General features: G+C 37.4%; 1 protein-coding gene and 1 long non-coding RNA gene across 3 annotated transcripts; both read left to right on the plus strand.

Moving 5' to 3' along the window:
- The first annotated feature begins 13,363 nt into the window (after positions 1-13,363).
- On the plus strand, positions 13,364-14,836 carry LOC149156859 (uncharacterized). 2 transcript variants are annotated; one of them, XR_016262375.1, is made up of 2 exons: positions 13,364-13,501; positions 14,093-14,836. It is a non-coding gene; the product is annotated as an uncharacterized LOC149156859 (long non-coding RNA). The 2 variants fall into 2 exon arrangements; XR_016262374.1 differs by lacking the exon at positions 13,364-13,501 and adding an exon at positions 13,511-13,969.
- Positions 14,837-15,085: 249 nt separating this feature from the next.
- On the plus strand, positions 15,086-22,262 carry LOC149156860 (uncharacterized). Its single transcript, XM_089438699.1, has 5 exons — positions 15,086-15,427; positions 16,965-17,240; positions 17,466-17,603; positions 18,137-19,670; positions 21,590-22,262. The coding sequence occupies exons 1-5, from the start codon at positions 15,149-15,151 to the stop codon at positions 21,736-21,738; spliced, it is 2,376 nt and encodes a 791-aa protein (XP_089294825.1). The 5' UTR covers positions 15,086-15,148; the 3' UTR covers positions 21,739-22,262.
- Positions 22,263-23,939: the final 1,677 nt, after the last annotated feature.

The raw sequence follows: 23,939 nt of genomic DNA on the forward strand, positions 1-23,939 counted from the left end.
TCGTGTTAATCTGCACTAATTTGTGTAGACGAGATAGCCTCCCCTGATCTCCATTAAGGTATTTTTTATCATGTTTCTATTTGGTTTATCTAACATGGTATGTTTTCAGGAAGAAGAAGATCAAAGATGATGAACAAAATGGTGGATTATAGTTCATGTGACTCTCCTTATAGATCAGTTGAGAAACAAGGAGATGAGTACTCTCTTGATATAGCTGATACACTGAGAAGCTTGAAGGCAAAAATCAGAAGTTGCAAGGCAGATAATGACAAGATAATTTAGTCATAAGAAAGACTTGCTAGAGCTCAAGAAAATCAAGATGAGGTTAATGCGGTGATCCTTCAGAGCTTATCGGATTTACAGAGATAGGGACAATACAAGATCAGTCATGGATAAGAGTAAATGACTAATGGGGCATATTGTAGGAGGTATCGATCAAGATACAAGTTGGATAGGGATGACACAGTCAAAGGTGGCAGATGGTTGGATACACCTAACAAGAGAGGTAGTGCTTATGGGTTATATTCTAGTTTTGGTTCAGAGAGACATCATTGTCATCACCACCATCATCCTTACAGGAGCGGTGAGAAGAAATACTTGCCAGATGAGTTTAAGAAAGCCAAACCTCTTATATTTGATGGAGAGATGAAGAAACCAAAAGATGCAGAAGCAGGGATACTTGGGATGAAGAAGTTCTTCGAATTGCATGATTATACATAGTATATGAAATCTAAGATAGCTATTTTCAGTCTCAAATGAAAATAAGATATTTGGTGGGAAGACGTGAAGTGTGTCAAAGACATCAAGGTAGAAGTGTTGAGTTGGCATGAATTTAAAAGACTCTCCAGAAAGAAGTACTTGTCCGAGAGATACTATGATGGAAAGGCTAAAGAATTATATGAGTTGAAGATGGGATCTATGACAAATTTAGAGTGAATGACTAAGTTTCTGGAGTTGTTGAGGTATGTGCCTTACCTCAAGGATGAGAAGGTGAAGTTTCAAAGGTTCATCGGTGAACTACCATTAACATTCAAGGATTGGATTGAGTATGATGAACCTCAGTCATTGGAGGAAGTCATCGGGAAATTGAAGCATTGTTATGAGAAGTCTAAGCATAAATCTGAGCCCAAGTGTGATCGAAAAGGGAATGAGAAGGCTAAAGGAAAATGGCCTCCAAAGAGGGAAAGACCTCAAGACGCAGGTGAGAAAGAAAATATGGCTCCTTACAAGAATTTTAGTGCAACTAAGAAGGGGCATGGATCTCGGTCTGGAGAGCAGCGGAATAAAGGCAGTGGAAGAGAACCATTACAGTGTTGGATTTGTGGCAAAGATCATTGTAAGAAGGATTTTCCATTATACTAGGGTGGAAAGCCTCAGATCTACAATGCTTAGGAGGCACAGACAGTTTGGGCTATTGATCATAGCATTCCTCAGATTATGCAACACTTGATAACAGGTAGGAAGATCATCGAGCATCCATTATTGAGATGGAAGGTAAGCTTTTTGATTGAGTTGCTTCCATTTTGATTGATCCTAGATCTAATTATAGTTATGTTAGTCTTGACCTAATGGATAAGTGAGGCTTGAATAAAGAAGTGCATGCAGAGTCTTGGTTGGTGCAGTTGACTACAGGGACCAAGAAAAGAGTTCATCATTGGGTGAGAGCTTGTGAATTTGAGCTGCATGGTATGCCTACATCAGAAAATATAAATGTAATTCCTTTAGGGTCATATAATATTTTTTTGTGTATGGATTGGTTGTTTACTCATAGGACCAAGGTAGATTGTTTGAGAAGGCTATTTAGTGCTTGGATGATGATGGAGAAAATATAATCTTGCAAGGAAAGAAGAAGCCTACATCAGTAAGAATTGTTACAACTATGCAAGCAAAGTGCATGTGCACAAAAAAGTGTGTATTGTTTCGAGTGACAAGGGGAAGGATATTGAGGATGATAAAGTCTTAAAGTATCTTGTTTTGTAGTAGTTTCAAGATGTGTTTCCTTCATATATTTTAGAGTTATCACCTCGTAGGGAAGTGGATTTTTCTATTAAGTTGGTACTAGGAGTAGCACCAACATCAAAGGAACCTTACAGGACGAGAAATCTAGAATTGGTAGAATTGAAGTTGCAGCTTAACAAAATTCTTGATAAATGATACTTAAGGTCAAGAGTATCACCTTGGGGTGCACCAATGTTGTTTATGAATAAGAAGGAGGGTACTCTCAGGTTGTGCATTAACAACAAACAATTGAACAAGGTGACTCTCAAGAACAAGTATCCTTTGCCAAGGATTGATGATTTGTTTGATCTGCTGAAGGGAGAAACAATGTTCTCAAAGATTGATTTGAGATCAAGATATCATCAGGTGCGCATCAAAGAAGAATATATTTACAAGATTTCCTTATGTACCGGGTATGGGCATTATAAGTTTGTGGTGGTTCCTTTTGGTCTTACTAATGCTCAAGCTACTTTCATGTGTTTGATGAACATTGTGTTGCATCCTTATCTGAACAAGTTTGTGATAATGTTCATTGATGATATATTAATATATTCTAAGAATGAGGAAGATCATGCAGAGCACCTGGAAGTAGTGTTGAGATTGTTGAGAGAGCATTAGTTGTATGCCAAGCTTAGCAAGTGTAGTTTCTTTCATACTGAAGTTCATTACTTGGGACATGTTGTTTCCAAGGAAGGGATAATAGTGGACCCAGAAAATATTAGAGCTATCATGGAGTGGCCAACTCCTAGGAATGTGGATGAGGTCAGATCATTCATGGGACTAGCAGGTTATTACAAGAGGTTCATTAGGAACTTCTCACAGATTATCCTATTACATATTTTCAAAGGCAAGGAAAGAAGTTTGAATGGACTGAGGAGTGTGCAATTAGTTTTGAGCAATTGAAGAATTTTCTTACAAATTCTCTAGTCTTGAAGATTGCAAATCCTGATAAGGAGTTTGTGGCATGTACATATGCTTGTATGAGAGGACTTGGTGGAGTCTTGATGTAGGAAGGACGGGTGGTATGTTATGAGTCAAGGAATTTGAATGAGCACGAGCAGACTATGTGAATCATGATCTTGAGTTGGCAGCTATCATTCATGCCTTGAAGATGTGGAGGCATTATCTTCTTGGCAGGAGGTTTATTCTGATGAGTGATCACAATGGACTGAGGTACTTGTTTAACCAATCCAATTTGAATACTAGGGACTCTTGATGGTTGGCTAGTCCTAGTGAGTTTGACCTTGAGATCAGTTACATTAAGGGTAAGTAGATCAAGTTGCAGAAGCTCTCAGTAGGAGAGTGCAGGTGAATCATATCTCAGTTGTGAGTTCATATGGGAAAGGTTTGCAAAAGCGGATCTTGCAGGAAGAACAACATGATGTTATGTACCAGTAGCTGAGGCACATGTTACAACAACAGGGTAAAGGTGATAGGGATGAGGAATATCATCTCACAATAGATGGCTTGTCAGATTCAGGAAAAAGATTTATGTGTCATATAGTAGTGAGCTCAAGAAGCTTATCTCAAGGGAGTTTCATGTCAAGTCATATTTAGGTCACCCAAGACATTGATAGTAGTTAAGAAGTTCTATCATTGGTCGGTCTTGAAGAAAGAGGTGGTTAAGTTTATTGCTAGATGTATTGACTGTCAGCAGGTAAAAGAAGGGTGTAAGCATCCAAATGGTCTATTGCAACCGATTCTGATTCTAGACTGGAAATGGGAGGTCATTTCCATGGACTTTATTACATGTTTTCCGAGGACACGAGACAACATGATTCCATCATGGTTGTGGTTGACAGGCTAAGTAAGGTAGCTCACTTCATTGCGGTGAAGTCTACTAATTCAGCTGGTGATGTGGCTCAGATATTCATCAGGGAGATCATGAGGTTGCATGGTGTTCCCAAGAAGATCATATCAGACAGAGATGCCAAGTTCACTTCCAAGTTTGGGAAGGATTTGTTTGTAAGATTGGGGACAAAGTTGTCTTTTAGTACAACTTATCATCCACAGACAGATGGAAAAACAAAGAGGGTTAACAGGATTCTTGTGGACATGTTGAGGATGTATGTCATGCATCAACAAAGGAAGTGGAAAAAGTATATTCCATTGGTAGAGTTTGCATATAATAATAGGCATCAAGAATCCTTGAGGATGAGTCCAATTGAGGCTCTTTATGGGCGAAGTTGTAATACTCCTATAAGCTAGAGTGATCTAGTGAATAGGGGGTTGATTGGACCAGATATGTTGGCTCAGATGGAATAGGATTTGTAGGTTATTAAAAGGAATTTGAAGGCAACACAGGACAGACAGAAGAGTTATGAAAATTAGCACAGAGAATTCAAGGAGTTTCAAGTTGGGGAGCATGTGTACTTGTGCATCAAGCCCAAGAGGAGATCCTAGAGGATCGGATCATGTGCCAAGATGACATCTTGGTATTGTGGGCCTTTATAGATCCTTGAGAGGGTTAAATCAGTGGCCTATAGACTTGCACTATCGCCAACCGTGAAAGTCCATGATGTTTTTCATGTTTCATTGCTTAAGAAATATGTGCAGGATGTTGATCATATGATTGATTGGTATGTATTGCAAGTGGAACTAGAGGGATAATTCCATCCAAAACCTCAACTCCTATTACAACGGAAACAACTCATGCTTCAGAACCAAACAATAGAGAAAGTTAAAGTGCAGTGGAAACACTTTGTGCCCGGTGAAGCTACATGGGAGATGGTTGATCAAATGCAATATTTGTATCCTTCATTATTTGTTGGTTCAAACAAATGAGTTTTTGGTATATGTATGTATATATGTATGGTTGTAAGTATCACAATGAGATGGGTTTTAAAGATTTAATAAGTAGTATGTTTGTTTTGTTTTTCAACAGGATGTTATTGTAAATACTGCATCGAGTTATGTTATAAAGCTCCATAGGCAATATGTTTTTTTTAATATATTGTTGGTCATAGGTGTCATAGAACACCCAGGATAACAACCCTAGGTTAAATTTTTATGTAATAAAGGATAATAAAGGCAAAATAAGACCAAGGTGACGAGACATGTATTCCAAGTTGAATGTTGGGTAAGCACTATAGTGTGCATCACTTGTGGTTCAATAATGGATATGGAAATTGGCAAAGGCATTAGCAAAGGCAAGGAGGAAATCATTGGCATTAATTTATGAAAATAAAGGAAAATAGGAGAAAAGGAAGGTGAAGAGACATAGATTTGCATGCTAAGGGAATTAGAGGAAAAATGAAGGAAAATGAAGAAAAAGGAGACATCAATAATAAAAAGGCATCAAAGGATCAATTCATAGTTTTTGTGAGTTGAGATTTTGTCAGTTCAATTTGGTTCTCTTCTTTCATTCTCTCTCTCTCATACACTCTTGCACACTTAGAGTAATCTTGGAGCATTTTGACATTCACTTGGATTTGGAGAAAGGAAAGCAAGGAGAAGGTTGGATCAACAACTTCAACAGGAGGATTTTGTAGGTAGCAAGTTGCATGTGTGATTTCATAGCTAAGGTGTGAATGCATGGTACATGCATTTGTTTATTTAGTTCATTTGTTGTCATTGGCATGGGTTTTTACTGGTTTGATAGTGATTTTAGCCTTGCCTTGCCATTTCCTAGATAGCCATGTGGGATGGGATTCATTCTTGGTTGAGCTTTGGATTGCCGGAAGGTTTTGGAATTGGGTGAAACAGTCTCAAGAGAATTCCCTAGGGTAGGGGGTGGAGATGGTTTTCTCGAGAACCCCTCAACAGGTGGGTGGAGACATGAAAACTCCTCAAGGTATGGTGAAGAAATTATGAGGCATTCAAGCTTGGTTTGGTTTTGTGATCTTGGGACAGGTTTAGGTGAGATCATGGTAGCTTATGGGTGGAGGTGGTTTAACCTCTGGATTTCCTAGTTGTTTATGTCTTGGTTTATCCCATGAGATCCCACATTCATGCTTGGAATATGGCACTAGGGTGATTGGCCAAAAGAAAGATTTGGTTCAGCCCACTCTATGGTCGGGTTGTACGTGGAAGTCCCTGGCTTAGTTGGTTTTTGCATAAGTTAATAAGATCTATTTTCTTATTTTTATCTATGAGCACTTTTACTTGTTATTATGTTGATTTGATGGTTGATTTGTCATGGTTAATAGTCTAGTTATAGGCTGGTTATAAGCATGGTTCTATGATTTGCTCTAGTTATGGTTCGTATTCATGATTTGTTAAGTATTTAAATGGTTAATGAATGCATGGGCTAACAAGTGTTGTTGTAGCTACTTGAGAGGGAATTAGACCTTCTCGGTGATTCTTTGATGAAGTTCAAATATTTATGATCAGATATGCATTCATGGCTTGTAATTTACATGTTTACCATATGTTTGACGAAATGTCTAATGTGTACAAGGAAATCTAGGTTAAGTTTTGGCTTCAAGTTCAAATGTTTGGCATTGTCTCCATGTTGATTATGATTCTGGAAATTTACATGCAGTTCTAGGAAGTGGTCTGGAGGCTAGCCTAGAAAAGTGGCTCAGATCTCAGAACCACAGGCACTACACTAGAGGATTTAGGTCATAACAACATGGAAGTAGGCTTGTGTATGCAATTAGAACCTCATAACACACTCTTGCCTTGTTGTGCGCGCGGTTGGGGTGTTAGGTCAATGAAAAAGGATTCTAGCTCAGGCATTGACCACTTGGGGTGGTTTGCAACCTCTTGAATGATCTGTGGTCTTTGAGGGATGTCATTTTTTGGTCGGATTGTAGGCCCCACTTCCATAACTGGAACTTGGAGGTCAGGTCATGTCATAGTAGCACTCAACCTCACATTTACCTTAGGAGCTTGTAAAAGCGGGTAAATGCTGGGCAGGGTGGTTACACTGAAGCCATGGTTGAGTGGTTTGAAGATATCAATGTGATGAATAGGGCTTTCTCAAGGTGATAGATTAGCTAAAAAAAGGTGATAGCATGATTTTTTAAAGAGGGGTAGACGATTTCAATTTATCTTATTAAATACAAAATTTATTGAATTAAATAATTAATTAATGTATTTTTTTTTAAATTCAGTATACCTTCCCGATTGTGGGTGAGAGATGAGGAGCATATGGGAACATGTGGGCATGATAATCCCCCACCCGTTAGTAGTAATGCATAAACATGGTAGAGATAAGGCGTTGGGAAGTTGCCCAACGAAAATTCTTGAGGATATTCCTGCTATAATTGTGATGATGTTGATTTGGGTATTTAGTTGTAACAATGGGGAAAGGAAATTAGGTGCAATTGAAGGTGGTGCTGGCTCTGACTCTACATGTGGACTCCTAGGAGCCCCGAGCCATTTCTCTAGTGGGTGGGAGGCACTTATAGCAACCCAAAGGCCTAGGAAACTTAGAGTGCATGAGCTTGGTGATGTTGGGTTTATAGTTTGGAACCCTGGTTCGAGTATCTTATGGGGCCATTGCGCAAAGGGAAATCGGTCATATGATAATTCCATGCCCCTGCCAGGCTTCTACCTGGCAGTAATCTTGTCTTATGTTTGGATGATTGACTTGAATTATTCAGCTCACTCTTAGGTAATTAACCACCCATATTCCTTACCCGGTGGGACGTTCTGACTTTATTTCGATGTGTGGGTTGCCCCTCTCATAAGGTTGTTTGAATTTTTCTGTTGTACATGGTATCAATGTTTTTGATGGGTTAATTACCCTTCTGTACTAGTTCTTCGGTGGAATTGTGTTGTCTTTCTGCTGGCAGACTGTTGGTTTGCATGGAATGTTAGGGTTAGGAGAGCCCTTTTCATTTCTCTAATTTTCACTCTAGAGACTCTCACCTCGACCCTTTTGGTGCCTGAGGTAGGAGCTCAAGGGCTAACTCATCCTACTAGTAATCTTCAGTTGAGAGTAGGGAAGTTCAGTACTCTTGACAAGCCTCAATGGGGTTAGACAAGTGTCTTAGTTTATTTCTAGTTAGAGGGCTTAGTTCCTTTGGGCCAAGGTTAAGTTATCTATGAGATAACCATGTTGTGACAACGTGGTCGTCCTCATCGTGGGGGTGGCTAACGAGGTGGGGGAGATAGAAGACTAGGGGATCAATCGACAGACAAAGGTGAGCTCAACCTTCGTCATGGAGGCTTGCCTGGCCGAGTTGACTTGCCACCCCCTTTTGATTCCTTTGAAGCCCATATTCGCTTAGTCTAAGCCTCGGTGGACCATCTAGCTCAAGACCGCCAAACTAACTGCAATGAGGCTAACCGTTTCTTTTTTGACAATTTGCACAATCAAGGACGCATACTGGATCACCAAACATCACTACGCTGCAATCAACAATGGCTTCATGACCAGATGGATGGTTTTGAAGGGCGAATGACCCACATGGAATCACATATCCATGATGCCTTCCATTGCCTGGTTGATGAATGTAATGCTACTCAAGCCCCGAATGGAGACAATATACAATGAAGCAAGTGGGATATATTCTCATTTTTGCTAAGTTTTGTACTTGTTGGGTTCTTGATATGAAGTCCTCTAGTTTTGTTTAGATATTCTTAGTTCTTTTTTTTTTTTTTTATGTACTTAGTGGCCAACAAATCTCTGGTACTTAGTGAGGCCTTGTTTTCATGGCACCTACTATACTCACAATGTATTTTTTCCTTCAATTTATAGAAAAATGTTGACTTACAAAAAAAAAGGTTTCAATATACCTTATTATCTACTTTTTATGGTTGTACCAGAGTAAATTATGGATCCTTCAATGAATAATTTTTATCAAAGTTTTATGGAAATGATACCTTTTAAAGAAAAATTGATTCCTAGTTTAAGTTGGTGTTTCTAAGAATCATAAATAGGTTTTAGAATGAACTTAATTCATGGCCATCTAAGTTTTTTTTAAATGTCAGTATAACATAGTTGATTAAATCATTTCTTTTTCTTCTTCCAGCTAAGTTGAGTCAATGTTGGAGCTAGCTCTAATGTTGAATGAAAGAATGATTTACCCACCTGTAGGATGTTGTCACTAGGATTGTGTGAAGCTCGATCAAGCTTGAGCATCAAGTAAAACAAGTTTTATCCCCCATAAATAGTTCCCACCCTCAACCCTTCTCGATAAAATTTAAACCAACAACTTAAAAAAAGATAATTAACTGATTTCTCTTATTTACTTAAATCATAATTTAACAAAAAAAAATAACAAACTAAATCTTCTATTTATTTACAAATGTGTAAGTAAAAAGATGGCTTAAACTTAAAACTTCACTAAAATATATCTTTTATTAAAAGATAAGATAAACATCATTATGAAATCCTCATTTTCAATAATTTTTTAATTTTAACTTTTAAAAACCAACTTTAATTATTATACCACTTTAATTATTAATATTAATATTATTAATTTTAAAATATAAATTATTCCTTGTCAATTTATTTATTTCAAACCTATAATCTATCATCGCTTAATAAATAATGAATAAACTTTAATCAAGGTGAGGAAAGGGCACCGGAGGGGCCTTCAATCTTTCTTCCCAAAAATAGGAAGAATTTAGATTTACTTTCCTTCCTCGATGGACTGAATAAACCAACAAAGTAATCGACCCCACCCACCTTCACACATACGTGCCCCCTTCAATCATCTCTTTATTTATACGTGCACTGCACCATGTACACATTTTTCATAAATAATAAATGGTTAGAGTTTGACGTATGGCTCATCCAATTTGCTCGTTGATAGTTTTTTATTTGAAGTTATATTTTTTGTGTGGGGCTAATTCATAAGGTTTTCTTGATTGGTTAAGAAGATAAATAAAGATTTTGATTCGTTAATGACATTGATAAAGTACGAGGATATTTTATTTTTAAGTAGATATTTATGTTCTCACTTTGATTTTAGAGGTTTGAACTTATAGTTTTTTAAATTATAATTTTTTATTTTTATTTTTTCAAAAGGTGGAAAAATTTATCAAACTCAGTTGTCAAACTAACAGTGAGGACATCCATCTTTGGCTGCTACTCGCGAATGTTGGTTGACGCATCACTGTTATTAAGGAAAACCACGCCACCCGGGATAACCCGCTGGTTCGTAAGGGAGCAGTGTTTTACTCCTGCCAAATGCCTCTGGGTCTTGGGCTGTTAACCTATTTCCTTACGTCCGAGGAAGACGAGCTTGTAGCCAAGCAGAAGCAGTTTTGGATTTATAATATTTTTTAATTTAGTTTTTTAAATGGTAATTTTTTTTTTGTAAGCTACGACATGATCTTTTTTATTATATACACCCAAAATAAAATATATACATTCGCTGGTGACCTCAACCCGCCCCGGAGGGAAACCGGGTCTGTTGGTCACCAAGAGTCTGTGAATATCAACTTAACAACTATGTTGGTGCATCAACAGGTTTAAAACACAGCATCACCCTATCTACATACTATATCTATATGCCTATCAGCGATTACAGTTCAAAAATCTTGCCCACAAAAACTGGTTCTCTTATGTCTAGATGAGAAATCAATTGAAAACAGAGCAAAACAGTCAATCTACCATGAGTTCCTGCTTGATTTCCTCCTTGCGCTGTGCGGTGGTTATCTCCTTCAGCATGTCGCGAATCTCCTCCATTTTGCTGTCTTGCTTCATGAGCGTGAGCTGTAGATTATTCATCTCCTTTTTCAAATTTGGTAGACCTTGAGCTATCTCTGTCATCTCTTCGGTGACCTGCACCATGGATTTAGCTAATAGATGTTTCACAACCCAATACATGTGCAGTGCTTGCTTATACAACGATAAGCGTCCCCTTGTATTCCCGGGGTCCGGAATGAGAATGCTCCATTCCTCCATTTCTGGATCAGAGGCCTCCTCCAGGACGTTATTTTCCAAGACATCTATAATCCTTCTGATCTCCTCATTAGTTCCTTTGATGTATGCTCTCTCTGCTTCCTGAGCTATCTGCTCTGTGGATCGACGTCCTCTTTTCTGTTGATTTGCAGCCGGTATCTCAGTATCATAATGGTCCGCTTGCCAGGTTCTCCCTCGTCCCCTGCGCCTCCTGCCTTTACCTCTTCTGGAAGGTCTGCCCCTGTTGTTTCCCCTACTACCTTGCCCCACCTCAAAAGTCACCTTCGCCATGCACTCTTCCTTCCCGGTCTCCATTTCCCCTTCCCTGCGATTTCCTTCTTCTTCCTCCGTCAGCTCCTGCTCCCTCCGTATGTTCCTCACCTCTCCATCCTTGGACAGCCTTTCCTTCCTACCTCCCTCCGCCATAACTTCCTGCCTTCTTCTGAGACGATACCCAGGGTTTCTCTGCCAGATTGCTTCACTCTTCGCCACCTTTCCAATCTTCAATTTGTTAGGCTCACTATCTTCTCCTGCTCTTGTAAAATACCGCCACCTATCCTTTGCTTCACCGACTGATCGTCGCCGTTCTTCTCCCCTGCCATTTCCATAATTCTCCCAGTTTCTTGTCTTGGTTTTCTGTCTCCCCTGCATGCCGTCGTTACAAACCTTAAAATGATTGCCTTGAGGTGTGGCTTTTGCTGTCGTGTACTGCACCCCATCATATCCTTGTGCAGTTCTCTTTTCTCCACCCCGGTCGGGGTAATAAAATTTTATTTTTGTTTTTTAATAAAATAATAAATTAAATTATGATTATATTAATATTGAAATAATTTAAGAATATTGGTTAAAATTGTAATTTAATTTAATTAAAAATTATTTATGCTAGTTATTTATATTGTTTTCAATAATGATATGTAATGATTATTAAGAAAAATTCTCTAATTTTTAAAGAGAAAGTAGTTAACCTTTAACTATATCAAATTTTTGGTAGATAAAAAATTTAATAAATGGTAGATATACACTAGAAAATCATATTAAAGAAGTTGAGGAAAATCATTAAACTAACTTTTAAATGTGCAAAAAGTCATAAGCATAGTTAGATTCTACATTAGAAAATTTAAGAGAGTAAATGTGTGTAGTAGTGTGTTATAAAGCATGTGTTTATGTGCAAAAATCTATAAATTTGCACCCTCATCTTTATCATCATATTGATATAAATCTTCTCCTCACCAAGGGCATGAAGATGTGCATTGCATACACAAATGCACAACTTCAACTCACATGAGGTGGGTGGTAAGGTGTAAAAGTTTACAATCCAAAAGTGCAAAAAGTCATATGCACAATTAGTCCAAACTACATAAGAGAATATAAGAAAAACAAGTTTTTGCAATTGGTGCCTATGTATTGAAAAAAAAATCATATCTTAAGGCAAACCAACACTCATTATTAGAGAATGTTCCAAAAAATCCACATTACATCAAAGTTATTATTTATAAACAATTCCAAATAATTTTAACATCACATAGATAATAACTACAAAATAAAGTCAGCTCACAATGTATGGCACCAAAACCTTTTGGTGATATCACTATTGAGAAAATGTATTATCATATTAGTGTGAGAACCCGTAATTGAAACCAACATCTAGATTAACTAAACTTTGGGAGTAAGTTATGCTTCATGGTAACTACCAAGGACAAGATACTAACCAACCCCTTTGGAAATAGAGGACAACCATAAATAAACATAGTGACTAACAAGGATGGAGCATAGATAAGGCTAAGCAACAAAAATACAAATGTTATCTTACAAGATATAATTAAAAATGTTTGTAAATAATACTATCTACACTGACTAATGATTAATTCAATTCAATCCATGTTAGAATTATATTGGTATTTGATTTAAATTCATTAAAAATCCACCAACAATCCTTTTTATAAATATATTTATAAACAAATTCCAAAATTGTTAATTAAATGTGTTAATGTTGATGACCTTACAATCACATTATATTACAGAGAATCAAAACAAAAGGAAAAAATCACATGATAATAACTGAGTAAAATGTCATTATCCTAATCCAGAAGAAACAAACAATGAAACGAAGTGACCTCACAATAAGATAAAGCGACAAAAAAAAATGAAGTTAAATTGAAAGAAAAAATGGATAAGAAAAGAAGTTAAATATTTCAATATTATTTCTTAAATTAAGAAAATATTGACTTAAATTTAACAAAAATATATATATTATTTATCAAATTAATAGTTTTTTTTAATTATTATTTCACATTTCAAATTGTATGTATCCATAATATTTATAAATAAATTATTATGATTGATTATTTTAAAAACATTATTTACTTTTATAAATTAAAAAAATTGAATAGGTTTATTACAATAAAATATTGGAAAATTAAGTAAATTTTTTTATTAATGTTGAAATGTTTAACTATTAACTATATTTAAATTAAAAAAATGATCCAACAAAATTCTATATTTATATAAAAAATTATCCCCTCCCAAATTCTTGTTAACTGGATTACTGTTCCAAAGTTTGAATAGGTCCCTCGACAGTAGTGGAGTCTAGTTTGGTTTGGGCATTGGGAAACCCTCCACTTCAACTTAAGTCCAAATGCATTGGGAATGTTTTGATTTTGCCATTTGAAGACAAAACGACAAGCGGAAGAAACTCTCCAGGTATTCTCCCAACTACGCAGTTTCTCTTCTATCTCCTCTATCTATTTAATTTAATTTTGTGAGTAGACAGTGGGAATGCACTGGGGTCTTTAAGGAGGCCGACTATGTTCCCCACATTTAGTTAGTTAGGATTCGATGGATCGGATAGCTGGGCCCTCTGTTTGCACAAAGATGGGCAATCCACATTCCGAGTCAAAGTTGGACATACATCCGGGTTGAACATCATTGCTCGTTGGTTGTTGCTACAATGGCGGGCTGCCAGAGATAGGCTATTTCAAGATTCACTGTAACTGCTTTTTAACATAATAAGCTGTGGAAAACCACCATAGTTGTTCATGCTGTTGTGCTGCAGAGAGAGGAAATGGGTTACATGATGGTATTGTTCTGTCAGGATTGAAGGTTTTGTGTAACTGTTTGGTTTACTGAAGTGGATGTTGTTGCTGTTCAGCCCCTTTTCCTGAAACGAGGGTTGGTGTTTGTGATGCCCATTCCCAATACCCAATTTTTGGTTCTTGAGTTGGGTGTTGATAGTGTTGTTTAATTGGATCATATGCTTTGACTTGCATATTGTGCGGGTGGGTTTGTGTGCAGGAGAATTTGTATATTGCTCCTCCTGTTGTTCTTTAAGTTGAAATTTCGCGGCATTAGGATCAGTTGATGGAGCAGTTTGTGGATGATCATTTATGCTTCAGGCTTCTTCTGAAAGGGATTGTTCATGATGGGTGGCTTGAAGACCTCCTTGAAATGTGAGTCCCACAATATGCAAGAAATCAGCAGGTGAGACAAGTAAATAAATGGTTGTTCAGTTTGTGGACAATGTATCAGGCTTGTGAAATGGATTGGTGATAAATGCCTTGAAAACCTTCCTGACATGTGAACATCTCAATTTAACAAAAAATCCGCAGGTGAGACAAGTCAATGAGTGATTGATTACTAAGTTTGTATATGATGTTTCAGGCTTCCGAAAGGGACTGCTAATGGGTGGTTTGAAAACCTTGATTTGTGAATCTCTCTATGTGCAAGAAATCAGCATTCAGGTTGGGTAAGTCAAACAGTGATTAAGTGATTCAAGCACCAGAGGCTAATCCCAGAGTGGCAAGGTGGGTGTGATAGACTACAGCCACGGTTTGTGGAATATACACTACCATCTGGCAGATTGATTTTATGAGATTCATGTGGGACAATCCAACGGACTCTTGTGGTGCTGAATTGAAGAATCCTTTCAAACAGAAGCATCTAAACCAGGAATATTACCGGTGAATACGAATCCTCCTACCAATCAAGAGAGAGAGATCTTGATGTAAGGTGACATAAGTCAATGGATGATCATTCTGAGGTAATTCAAGAACCAGGGGCTAATCCCAGAATCCCAAAGGGTATGTGATAAACTGCAACAATCGTAGTGTGCAGAATAAGCTCTATAACATCCTGCACATCGACTTTGTGCGATTCATCTGGCACAAACCTCTGGATTCTTGTGCTGCTGAATTGTCAAATACTTGAAATTAAAAGAAGCCTCTAAACTTGAGAATACTGCGGGCCAAAATCAATCCTCCTATCGAATAAGAGAGAGAAATATATGTCTGTATGTATGTGATGTTGTGTTTTATGTAATATTTCAAACATAGGATTTTTCTGCCCTGCACAATGGTAAGACAGGTGGTTCCGATCGATTATGACTCTCAGGGGCTTATAGAAGCAACCCACAAAGGAGATGTCAAGGGTGTGATTGATTGCTTGGTTAATCCTCTTGTGGATGTAAACTATATTGGTATTGTTAGCTTGCAGGTGAAGTGCTCAGATATCATTCAACACGAAGAAGCACCTTATGAAGTTCAAATGGAGTATAAAGAGTTTAAAAATGATGTTACAACTCTTTTTGTAGCTTCCCAAGCAGGGCACATGGACATTATATACAGACTTCTGGTTAGCTAAATCTTTTTCATGATTCATTTTGAAGATTGCTTGTGCTTTTCTAGTTGTAAAGGTTTTGATCAAATCTATTTTTTTGTAGTTTTCAAAATAGCAGAATGTCTCGGCGATAAAAATGATAGATGACACATGAATTTAAGCTAGATGGTTGATTCATCCTAGTGTTGTTGATGTAGCCTGGGATCATCAGGCAGAAAATTTGGGTTTTGTTTGAATATATGAAAAAATTGTAAATGGTTCTCATCCATACATAAAGCAGAAATCAGTGCATGATGGATTCAACATTATATTTCTTTGAATGTTGGAAGTGCTTCAAGAAACATGCCCGGACTGAAATCGCCTGTCCTCTGCCTTTTGCAACTGATGTCATTAAGGCAGGTCAGCTCGCAACGAGAATGGAACCATGGTTGACAGATTACTTCTCTGTTGATATCACCAATTAGCTAATTAAGGGAGGTCAACCCGCAACGAGAATGGAACCATGGTGGACAGATTACTTCTCTGTTGATATCACCAATTAGCTAATTAAGGGAGGTCAGCCCGCAACGAGAATGGAACCATGGTGGACAGATTACTTCTCTGTTGATATCACCAATTAGCTAATGCCTCTATTGGATTGATTCAAAAATATATGAGAATGATCACATGGGGATATAGGAATGACACTAATACTAAATTTGTAGATTACAATTTGTTTCTTCTTTATCCCCTTTTATGAATCCATTCACACATTCTTTCCTTTGTTGAATTGAGGCTTCTGTGATCCATAATATTTATAAGTAGAACTTCGGCGAAAATCACATAAAAAGAGACATTTGTCGACGCGTTTCGAACCAACCAGTGTGGCTCATCGTCAGGGTTGGTTCGAAACGCGTCGACAAATGTCTCTCTTTATGTGATTTACGCCGAAGTTCTACTTATAAACATTATTTCCTATTTCAACTCTCAATAGGTTCATCAATATCATGCTTTCTAGAACCATTCTGTTTTTGGATTATTGAAGGACTTATGCTTCTGTTAATTCATTAGCACTTTGGCATCATAATCTGAATACCCAGACACTACTCTATCTAGGAGATATCGAAGAATAAGTACATAATCAGACATTGAATGTCACGTTGTACATCGAAATTTCTTTTCGGGCATTTGGAAGATGCAAATCTATGAATTCTTTCAAATAACTGCCTTGTTTCTGACTTATTCTCAACATTTATACTTGAATGCTAGGCAGTCATAATGGGAAAATATTTGTTTTTTCTGGCAGGATTATAGTTACTCACCATAAGTTTTATTATTCTCCTGGTTTATATTCAATTTCAAAGTTCCATTAAGCATAAATAATGATTGCTTCCCTTTATGAAGGTTTGAAGTCTCATATCTTATGGCAGCTTTGTGTCCGAAATCTTGGAGAGCCTGGAGGAGCTACCGATTACAGGAATTATTGATGTACCATTATTGTATAGAAAGCGAACATATCCTTGTAAAATATGACAGTGAAAAATAACTGATATTTTGTCCTTTCATTTTTCAGTCAGCGGGTGCGGACGTCAACCAGAAGCTGTTTAGAGGTTATGCAACTACAGCAGCGGCTCGAGAAGGTCATCATGAAGTATTAGGTATTCTTCTGAAGGTCGGGGCATCTCAGCTGGCTTGTGAGGATGCTCTGTTGGAAGCATGCCTCTATGGTTGGACTAAAGCTGCGGAGTTACTAATCAGCTCTGAAATGATCAGGCCAGGAGTCTCTGTTCATGCATTAGTTCATGCATGTTGTCGAGGATTTGTTGAGATTGTTGCAACCTTAATTAAGGCATGTTTCATATCAAGTGCTTGATGATCTCTCATTATGTGTATTAAACCATAAATAGTATTTCTATGAATTTTTCTGTGTGATAGAAATCTTTTTAAGTTTTCAAATATCTTCTAAGTTGTTTGTGATCGAAGTATTGACTGAGATTACAGAAATGAAGTCTGTCATTTCATATTGAGATTTGAAATGTTTGACATTTGATTTGATTGGTTGGGTTGTTTACAGAGTGGAGTGGATGCAAACTCATGGGATAGGATGTTGTTGCGTTCAGCCAAGCCTGCTTTGTATGCAAATATAGACTGCACACCACTGATTGCTGCTATTGTCAGCCGGCAAGTTTCTGTAGTGAAACTTTTGTTGGAGGTATTTTATGTGCAATTTGTGACACTCCAGAGTAGATGTACTCCCCAAAGTTGAATAAACACACAGATAGCGGGACACATTTATACTTAACCCTAGCCAACATGAAAGCCCAGACGACTTTCCATGAGGGCTATGCATAACCGTGTTTACATATATCTGATATCTAGTATTTCTGAGCCCCTAAGATCATAATATAAGCTTCTAAATCACAAATAAGTTACCAATTCTAGAGTTGTGCCTGGGGCTCAACAGTAGAAATTGCTTGCAGATTCTTTTCCATACCCTTTAAGAGCTTTAAACACAGGATTTTCCTATTTTTGAAGGAAGTACTATAAATTATCATTATGGTTGAGTGCTTGTAGTGGTTCAATCAAAGCTTTAAACACCTTCCATGTGATTTGTTTGCTGGAGCCTTCTTCTTGTTCAGTTTGGAAGAGATCCTAATGGTCAATATCTGGTTTTAATACATAAATTATAAGTGAACACAGTTCATTTTTTGTTTGTTCCCTTAACACTTTTTCCTCCAACTGCAGGCCGGTGTAAATACTGATTGTAAAGTTAGCATCGGAGCTTGGTCATGGGATGTAAATTCAGGTGAAGAGTTGCGTGTTGGGGCAGGTTTAGCTGAACCATATAATGAAGCATGGTGCGCTGTTGAATACTATGAAGCCAGTGGCACTATTCTTAAATTGCTGTTGAAGCACTTATCCCCTGATAGTGAGCATCGGGGAAGAACACTGATTTGTCATGCAATCCTTTGCCGTAATATGCAGGCAGTCAAGATACTTTTGGGTGGCGGAGCTAACGCTGAGTTTTGTGTAAAAATAAAGAATGGACATCAATTCCGTCCTCTACACATGGCAGCTAAAATGGGTTGCCTTACTATTTTGAAGCAGATGATAGCACATGGATGTGATTTGAATGCAATGACTGAGACAGGAGAAACTGCACTTATGCTCTCTGTAAAGGCCAATCACCAAGAATGCTTCAAGGAATTGTTATTTTCAGGAGCTGATTTGGCAAAAGTAGACATGGATGGGAAAAATGTAGTAAACATAGCAGAAGTAAACAATTGCATTTTTTCTATCCGTCAAATTATTTCAGATGCAATAAAATCAGGGAAAACAGTTTACTCTAGCAATCTCAAAGTGTTTTCTCCACTTCATTATATGGCCAGATTCGGTGACTCTAAGGTCCTTCAGAAACTTTTAGAGCAGTCAGGGCCAAATTTGAATGAGCAAGACAGGCATGGTTTTTCGGCTGCAATGATAGCTGCAAAAGAGGGCCATGTTGAAGCTTTCAAAGTGCTTATATTTGCTGGAGCAAATTTGAATTTGAAGAATAAGAAGGGTGAAACAGCAGTTGGCTTAGCTCAAGCCCATGGAAAAAGAGAACTTTTTGAGAGTGTTATGTTGGATGCCACCCTAGCATATGGATTAAAAGGTGAGGAATTCAAAGCTCTACATTATGCTGCACGGAAAGGGAAACTGGAGGCTATAGGGCAACTTCTGAAAAGAGGATATGCAGTCAATACCCTCGATGAGGATTGTTATACTCCTTTAATGCTTGCTGCAAAAGAAGGCCAAGCAGATGCTTGCAAGATTCTGCTTCTAGGTGGAGCTGACTGTAGTCTTGTAAACCTAAGAGGTGAAACAGCATTGTTGCTTGCCAGGAGAAATAGTTTATCAAGAATTGCAGAGGGTGTTATATTGGACCATCTTGCTCGTAGGTTGGTTCTTACTGGTGATCATCTCTGCAAGCATACAAAGCAGGGTAGAGGTGCTCCGCATATGAAGATGGTCCGGATGCTTAAATCTGGTGTGCTAACATGGGGGAAATCACGGAGAAGAAATGTTTTTATTAAGGAAGCTGTGTTGGGACCGAGTCCTACTTTCCAGAGAAATCGTCGGAAAGGTGATGGCAATATACCAGGGACATTTAGAATTGTGACAATGAAGAAAAGAGAAATTCACTTTGAAGCAAGAAATGATGCAAATGCTGAAGTCTGGGTTCGTGGAATTAACCTGATTGCAAAAGAAGCTACCATGTCCAGTGGTCCTGCAGTTGGTAAGTAAAAGCTCTCATACAGTCGAAGATGAACCTGATGCTTTTGCCTTGAGATGTACTGCTTTTATGTGGATTTGAATTGGTATCATACATCATCCAAACAAAAGAAAGAATTTGCGGGTAGTTGAGGGATCAAGTTTGATAGTTGTTTTGTGGCATTATGAGACAAGGCAATCAATTTCCCTCAAGTTCAGCCATTTGAACTTACAAGCAGGAGAGTTTTCAAAATTTCGTAGCTGATATTTCCGAGAGGAGTAAGGCATGTACAATATTTCCATAGGACGCTGGGATTTTGTGAGATTCAATGTGTTGAATGCTTCCAGCTTTATACCATTAGAGGTCTACATCATATTGGTCAATTTATTTACTTGTGTTTAAGAAAGAAGGGAAGGTGGCAAAGTCGCTATTGTTTTGGGAAACTTGTAAAGAAACTTGTGTGTAAGAGATCCAAGATTTCTGTCAATTCCATGTTAATGAATCACATTTAGTTGTCTTTGAGTGTTTAAATACTATTTCATAGTAGACTATCCAGCCTCCATCCCTAGCTGTTCACATGAGGTTTTGATGTATACTGCATGGAAACAAATTCTAGGAGTGTGCAAAGTCTTTGCGGCATGGCAGAGTTTCAGTGGGGCAATTAACATCTTCTTCGCATAATCCTTTAACATGGTCTAAATTTATGATATGAGATGTCATTCCTCCTAATCTGTCTACCCCTGTCTGTACAGTGCTTTTAGAAAAAGTTAAAACTGAATATATATTTAGACTTAGCTTAGGATTTCCATAACAATTAGAGGATCATTAATTGTTCTTAGCCACCCAGAAACTTTGATTTGTGTTGCATCATCCTTTCATTCATGTACACATGCAAGGTAATGTTCAGCTCCAAGGCTGCTCCCGTTGAGTGAGCTTATGTTACAGTAGTTATGATTTGTCGTGGACCATTATTAATTACCATACTACAGAGGTTTGGAGAGTTTCAATTTATGCGTAGCTTTTGCTGTTCTGCAGGTTTTACTAACTTGTTGTTTTCAGGTCCTTTCATTAAATTTAGAATGTAGAATGGTGCCTTTATTTCGATATTTTGCAAATTCAATTTGCTTACAGGGTTCTCATCATCATTGAATACTAATATAGTGATCTGAAGATTTCGAATCAGCCTCACGGTTTTGTTGTGCTCTATGATTTTCTTACATACAACAACAGGTGGAATCTGATTTGACATTCGCTATTGCTGCTGCTGCATAGATGAGTATCAACTGTATTATCTTTCCAATTATGTAAATGCAATTGTTTCTATCAGGGAATTTTGAGTTTAGCTTAGCTGTGTCCCCATTAGTAGCCAGCAGTGACAATCTCCTGATAATGTTCTCATTACTTCGGTGCTACAATAAATGTGCTGAATCCATTTCCTAACAATTCGTAGAGAATTTACTTTGATTGTACAAGTACTACCCAAGCCTTGAGGAATGACATCTGGAGTTTGCTTGAATGTTTGATCTGAACAGATAATTGTGCTTTTGTGGGATGGTTAGCTATCTTGCATTCCTTTCTATATTATTCGAGCTTTACTCATTTTTTTATCAATTATAAGTACAGTCAATTACAGTTACAAGGCCGTAAAGTTATTGTCAATTTTTCATAACAAGAATCATAGGAATGTTGAGTACTAATGTTACTGTGTTTGGATAAGAGTGTGGCACTGGTATTCCCTGACTGTGATAATTGTAGCCTGAATAGTGTTTTCTGCCATATTTTGTGTATGTTGGCCACTAGTTTGGGGTGTCACCAATTTGGTACATTGTTTATTTATAGGGACACATGTTTCCTTGTAATATTGTTGCAATTGCTCATTTATAGAGACATGTTTTCTTGTAATTTTGTCACAATTTAATATCACCCACCTGTGTAAAATGCAGATTATGTGGGGTCATCAGCCCCTTGTCACAATTCTTCTGTGCAGAGAGAAGCCTTGAAGAGCAAATGGAGCTTAAGCAATAGCACTAAAAGCATTCAGCTAATGCCGTGGAACTGTTTGTTCCACATTTCTTTGTCAGATGAACATTAGAAAGCTGTCCTTTTAACATTGCCTACTGGCAGAACAGAGATAGCATTGCTGAAACATGGATCCCATCTTGGTCGATATATCTTGCTGCTTTTGTTGTATGTTGTGATCATTAAAAAGAACTAAGTTCACTCAGAAGACGCTTCCAGCGATATGAGCACGCGCATGATCCTCTATGGCTAAGAATACCATTTTTTACCTTCTCTCTGGAGAGTATTATTATTACCATTTTTTACCTTCTCTCTGGAGAGTATTATTATTACCATTTTTTACCTTCTCTCTGGAGAGTATTATTATCTTCTCAAAATCAGCATTCTTTTCTTCTCTCAAGATAGTATTGCCTTATCTAAATTTGTATTCGCATCTCTATATTTTCCTAGATTATTATTCTGATCGTTGCCAAAATAACATTCTATCTTATTTCATTTAGTCTCATATTCTGGGAAGGATAAGAATCTATTCAAACACACCAGTATGAAGGCTAAAGGCTTTTTTATTGGAGAATACGTTCTACAGAGTCTATGAAAGACTTAGCCCATTACCAAGTGCACTGGCTTGGAGAGTAGGCTTAGGTTGGCACCCATACCACCTTAGCAAAGCTGCTTAATCTTATGTCATTGTCTGTCATAATATAAGTGAATGAATGAATCCATTTACCAAATTTTGAGTATTGTTTCCTTGGCTGATATTTTCAGAGTTCTCATTAGAAAATTCAGTTCCTGATTTCAGTTTAGGAAACTCATATTCTAGTTTCAGTTGTAAGATCTCAGTTTTTCAGATCATATTTTAGTTACAAGTTTAGTTCTTCAGTTGTAAAAACAATGTTTTCCAGTTGGTTCTTTGGCAGTTGTCAAGATTGGTTCACAACAACTGTATTAATATCAGATTTCAGTCACAGGTTCAACTTTCTATTCGGATTCACAACATGGTATCAAAGTCACTTTCTGGGCCTTGTAATGGGACATCCACAATGGCTTCCTTTGCATCCTCTTATGACAAGGAAAACTGAAAATCAGAAGTTGCATTATTTGTGGAAGAGGCTATTGCCTCTCCTATGGATGGGCTAATGTAGGCTGTGAACCAAATGACCTGTGGCATCACTACCATGAACAGAACCCTAAACACAATAGTTCTACCGATTGAAAACCAAGAACACGAATATCAACAAGATGATAAAAAGGAAGGTTGCGCACCTCGAAACCAAAGAAGAGGGGTGAGATGACATGATCATTTTGAGAACCTTTTTGCAGAAAATAGAAGAGGAACCCAAGGGAAATTCATACCTAGAAGCGGAACAAGAGGGGATTCAAATCAATCAAAAACTATTATGGACACCAATTCCAAGTTCGATGTATTAAATGATAGTATTAAGCATATATCTTGGATCGGAAAGTTGAATTGCTTCTTTAGGATGAACCCTATGGGAAATTATAAGAAAATTCAGTTCTGCCATATTACACATAGAAAGACAAGAATTTGATTGGTGGTAGTTGGTTGAGCATGAAATGAAGGAAGACCATGATAATGGTGGCTGCCCATGCATAAACACCAAACCTGGAAAGGTGTGTGACAGTATTTTTATATAAAATTTAAACATATTTCCAAGAAGATTATTTCCTGGCCTTCAAAGATATGAAACAGATGAGGCAGCAGGGCACAATGGCATAGGATTCTGAATAATTCCATAATGCAAGTTTGTTGGCGGAAAGTCTTTCCCAGACATTTTGTCGCTATGTATATTGATGCACTAGAATGCCCAATCGAAGAATAAGTCAAGGCTTTGAACCGAAGTACATTGGAAGAAGCTTTTGAGTAGGTAAAGGCATATACAAAAGCGGTAAGAAGTACGTAACATCTTTAACTTCAAGGCTTCTTTTACCAACAAATAATAATTCACCCACCAAAGATGATTCAGGAGATTCAAATATATCTAATTTTTTTTTCAACAAAGAATAATTCACCCACAGAGAATGATTCAGGAGATTCAAATATATCTAATTTTTTTTTCTACTAGGCCTTAAGTTAGAGTAATGGATCCAACTATTTCTGTCGATTTAATGCACAAATGAATTTGTTATCCTTGCAAATTGTAGCATGATAGTTTAAGGTACCATGCTACCACAAGGATAAGTAAGATCCAAGCTTGGGCACTTAGAAGGGAAGTGGAGTTGCCACCTAATTTCTAAGAGAAACCAAGAAACCTA

The sequence above is a fragment of the Pinus tabuliformis genome, chromosome 9, assembly GCF_031772625.1.
Source record: "Pinus tabuliformis cultivar Carrire ecotype Pingquan chromosome 9, CPIR1, whole genome shotgun sequence".
In the NCBI taxonomy this organism is placed as follows: Eukaryota; Viridiplantae; Streptophyta; class Pinopsida; order Pinales; family Pinaceae; genus Pinus; species Pinus tabuliformis.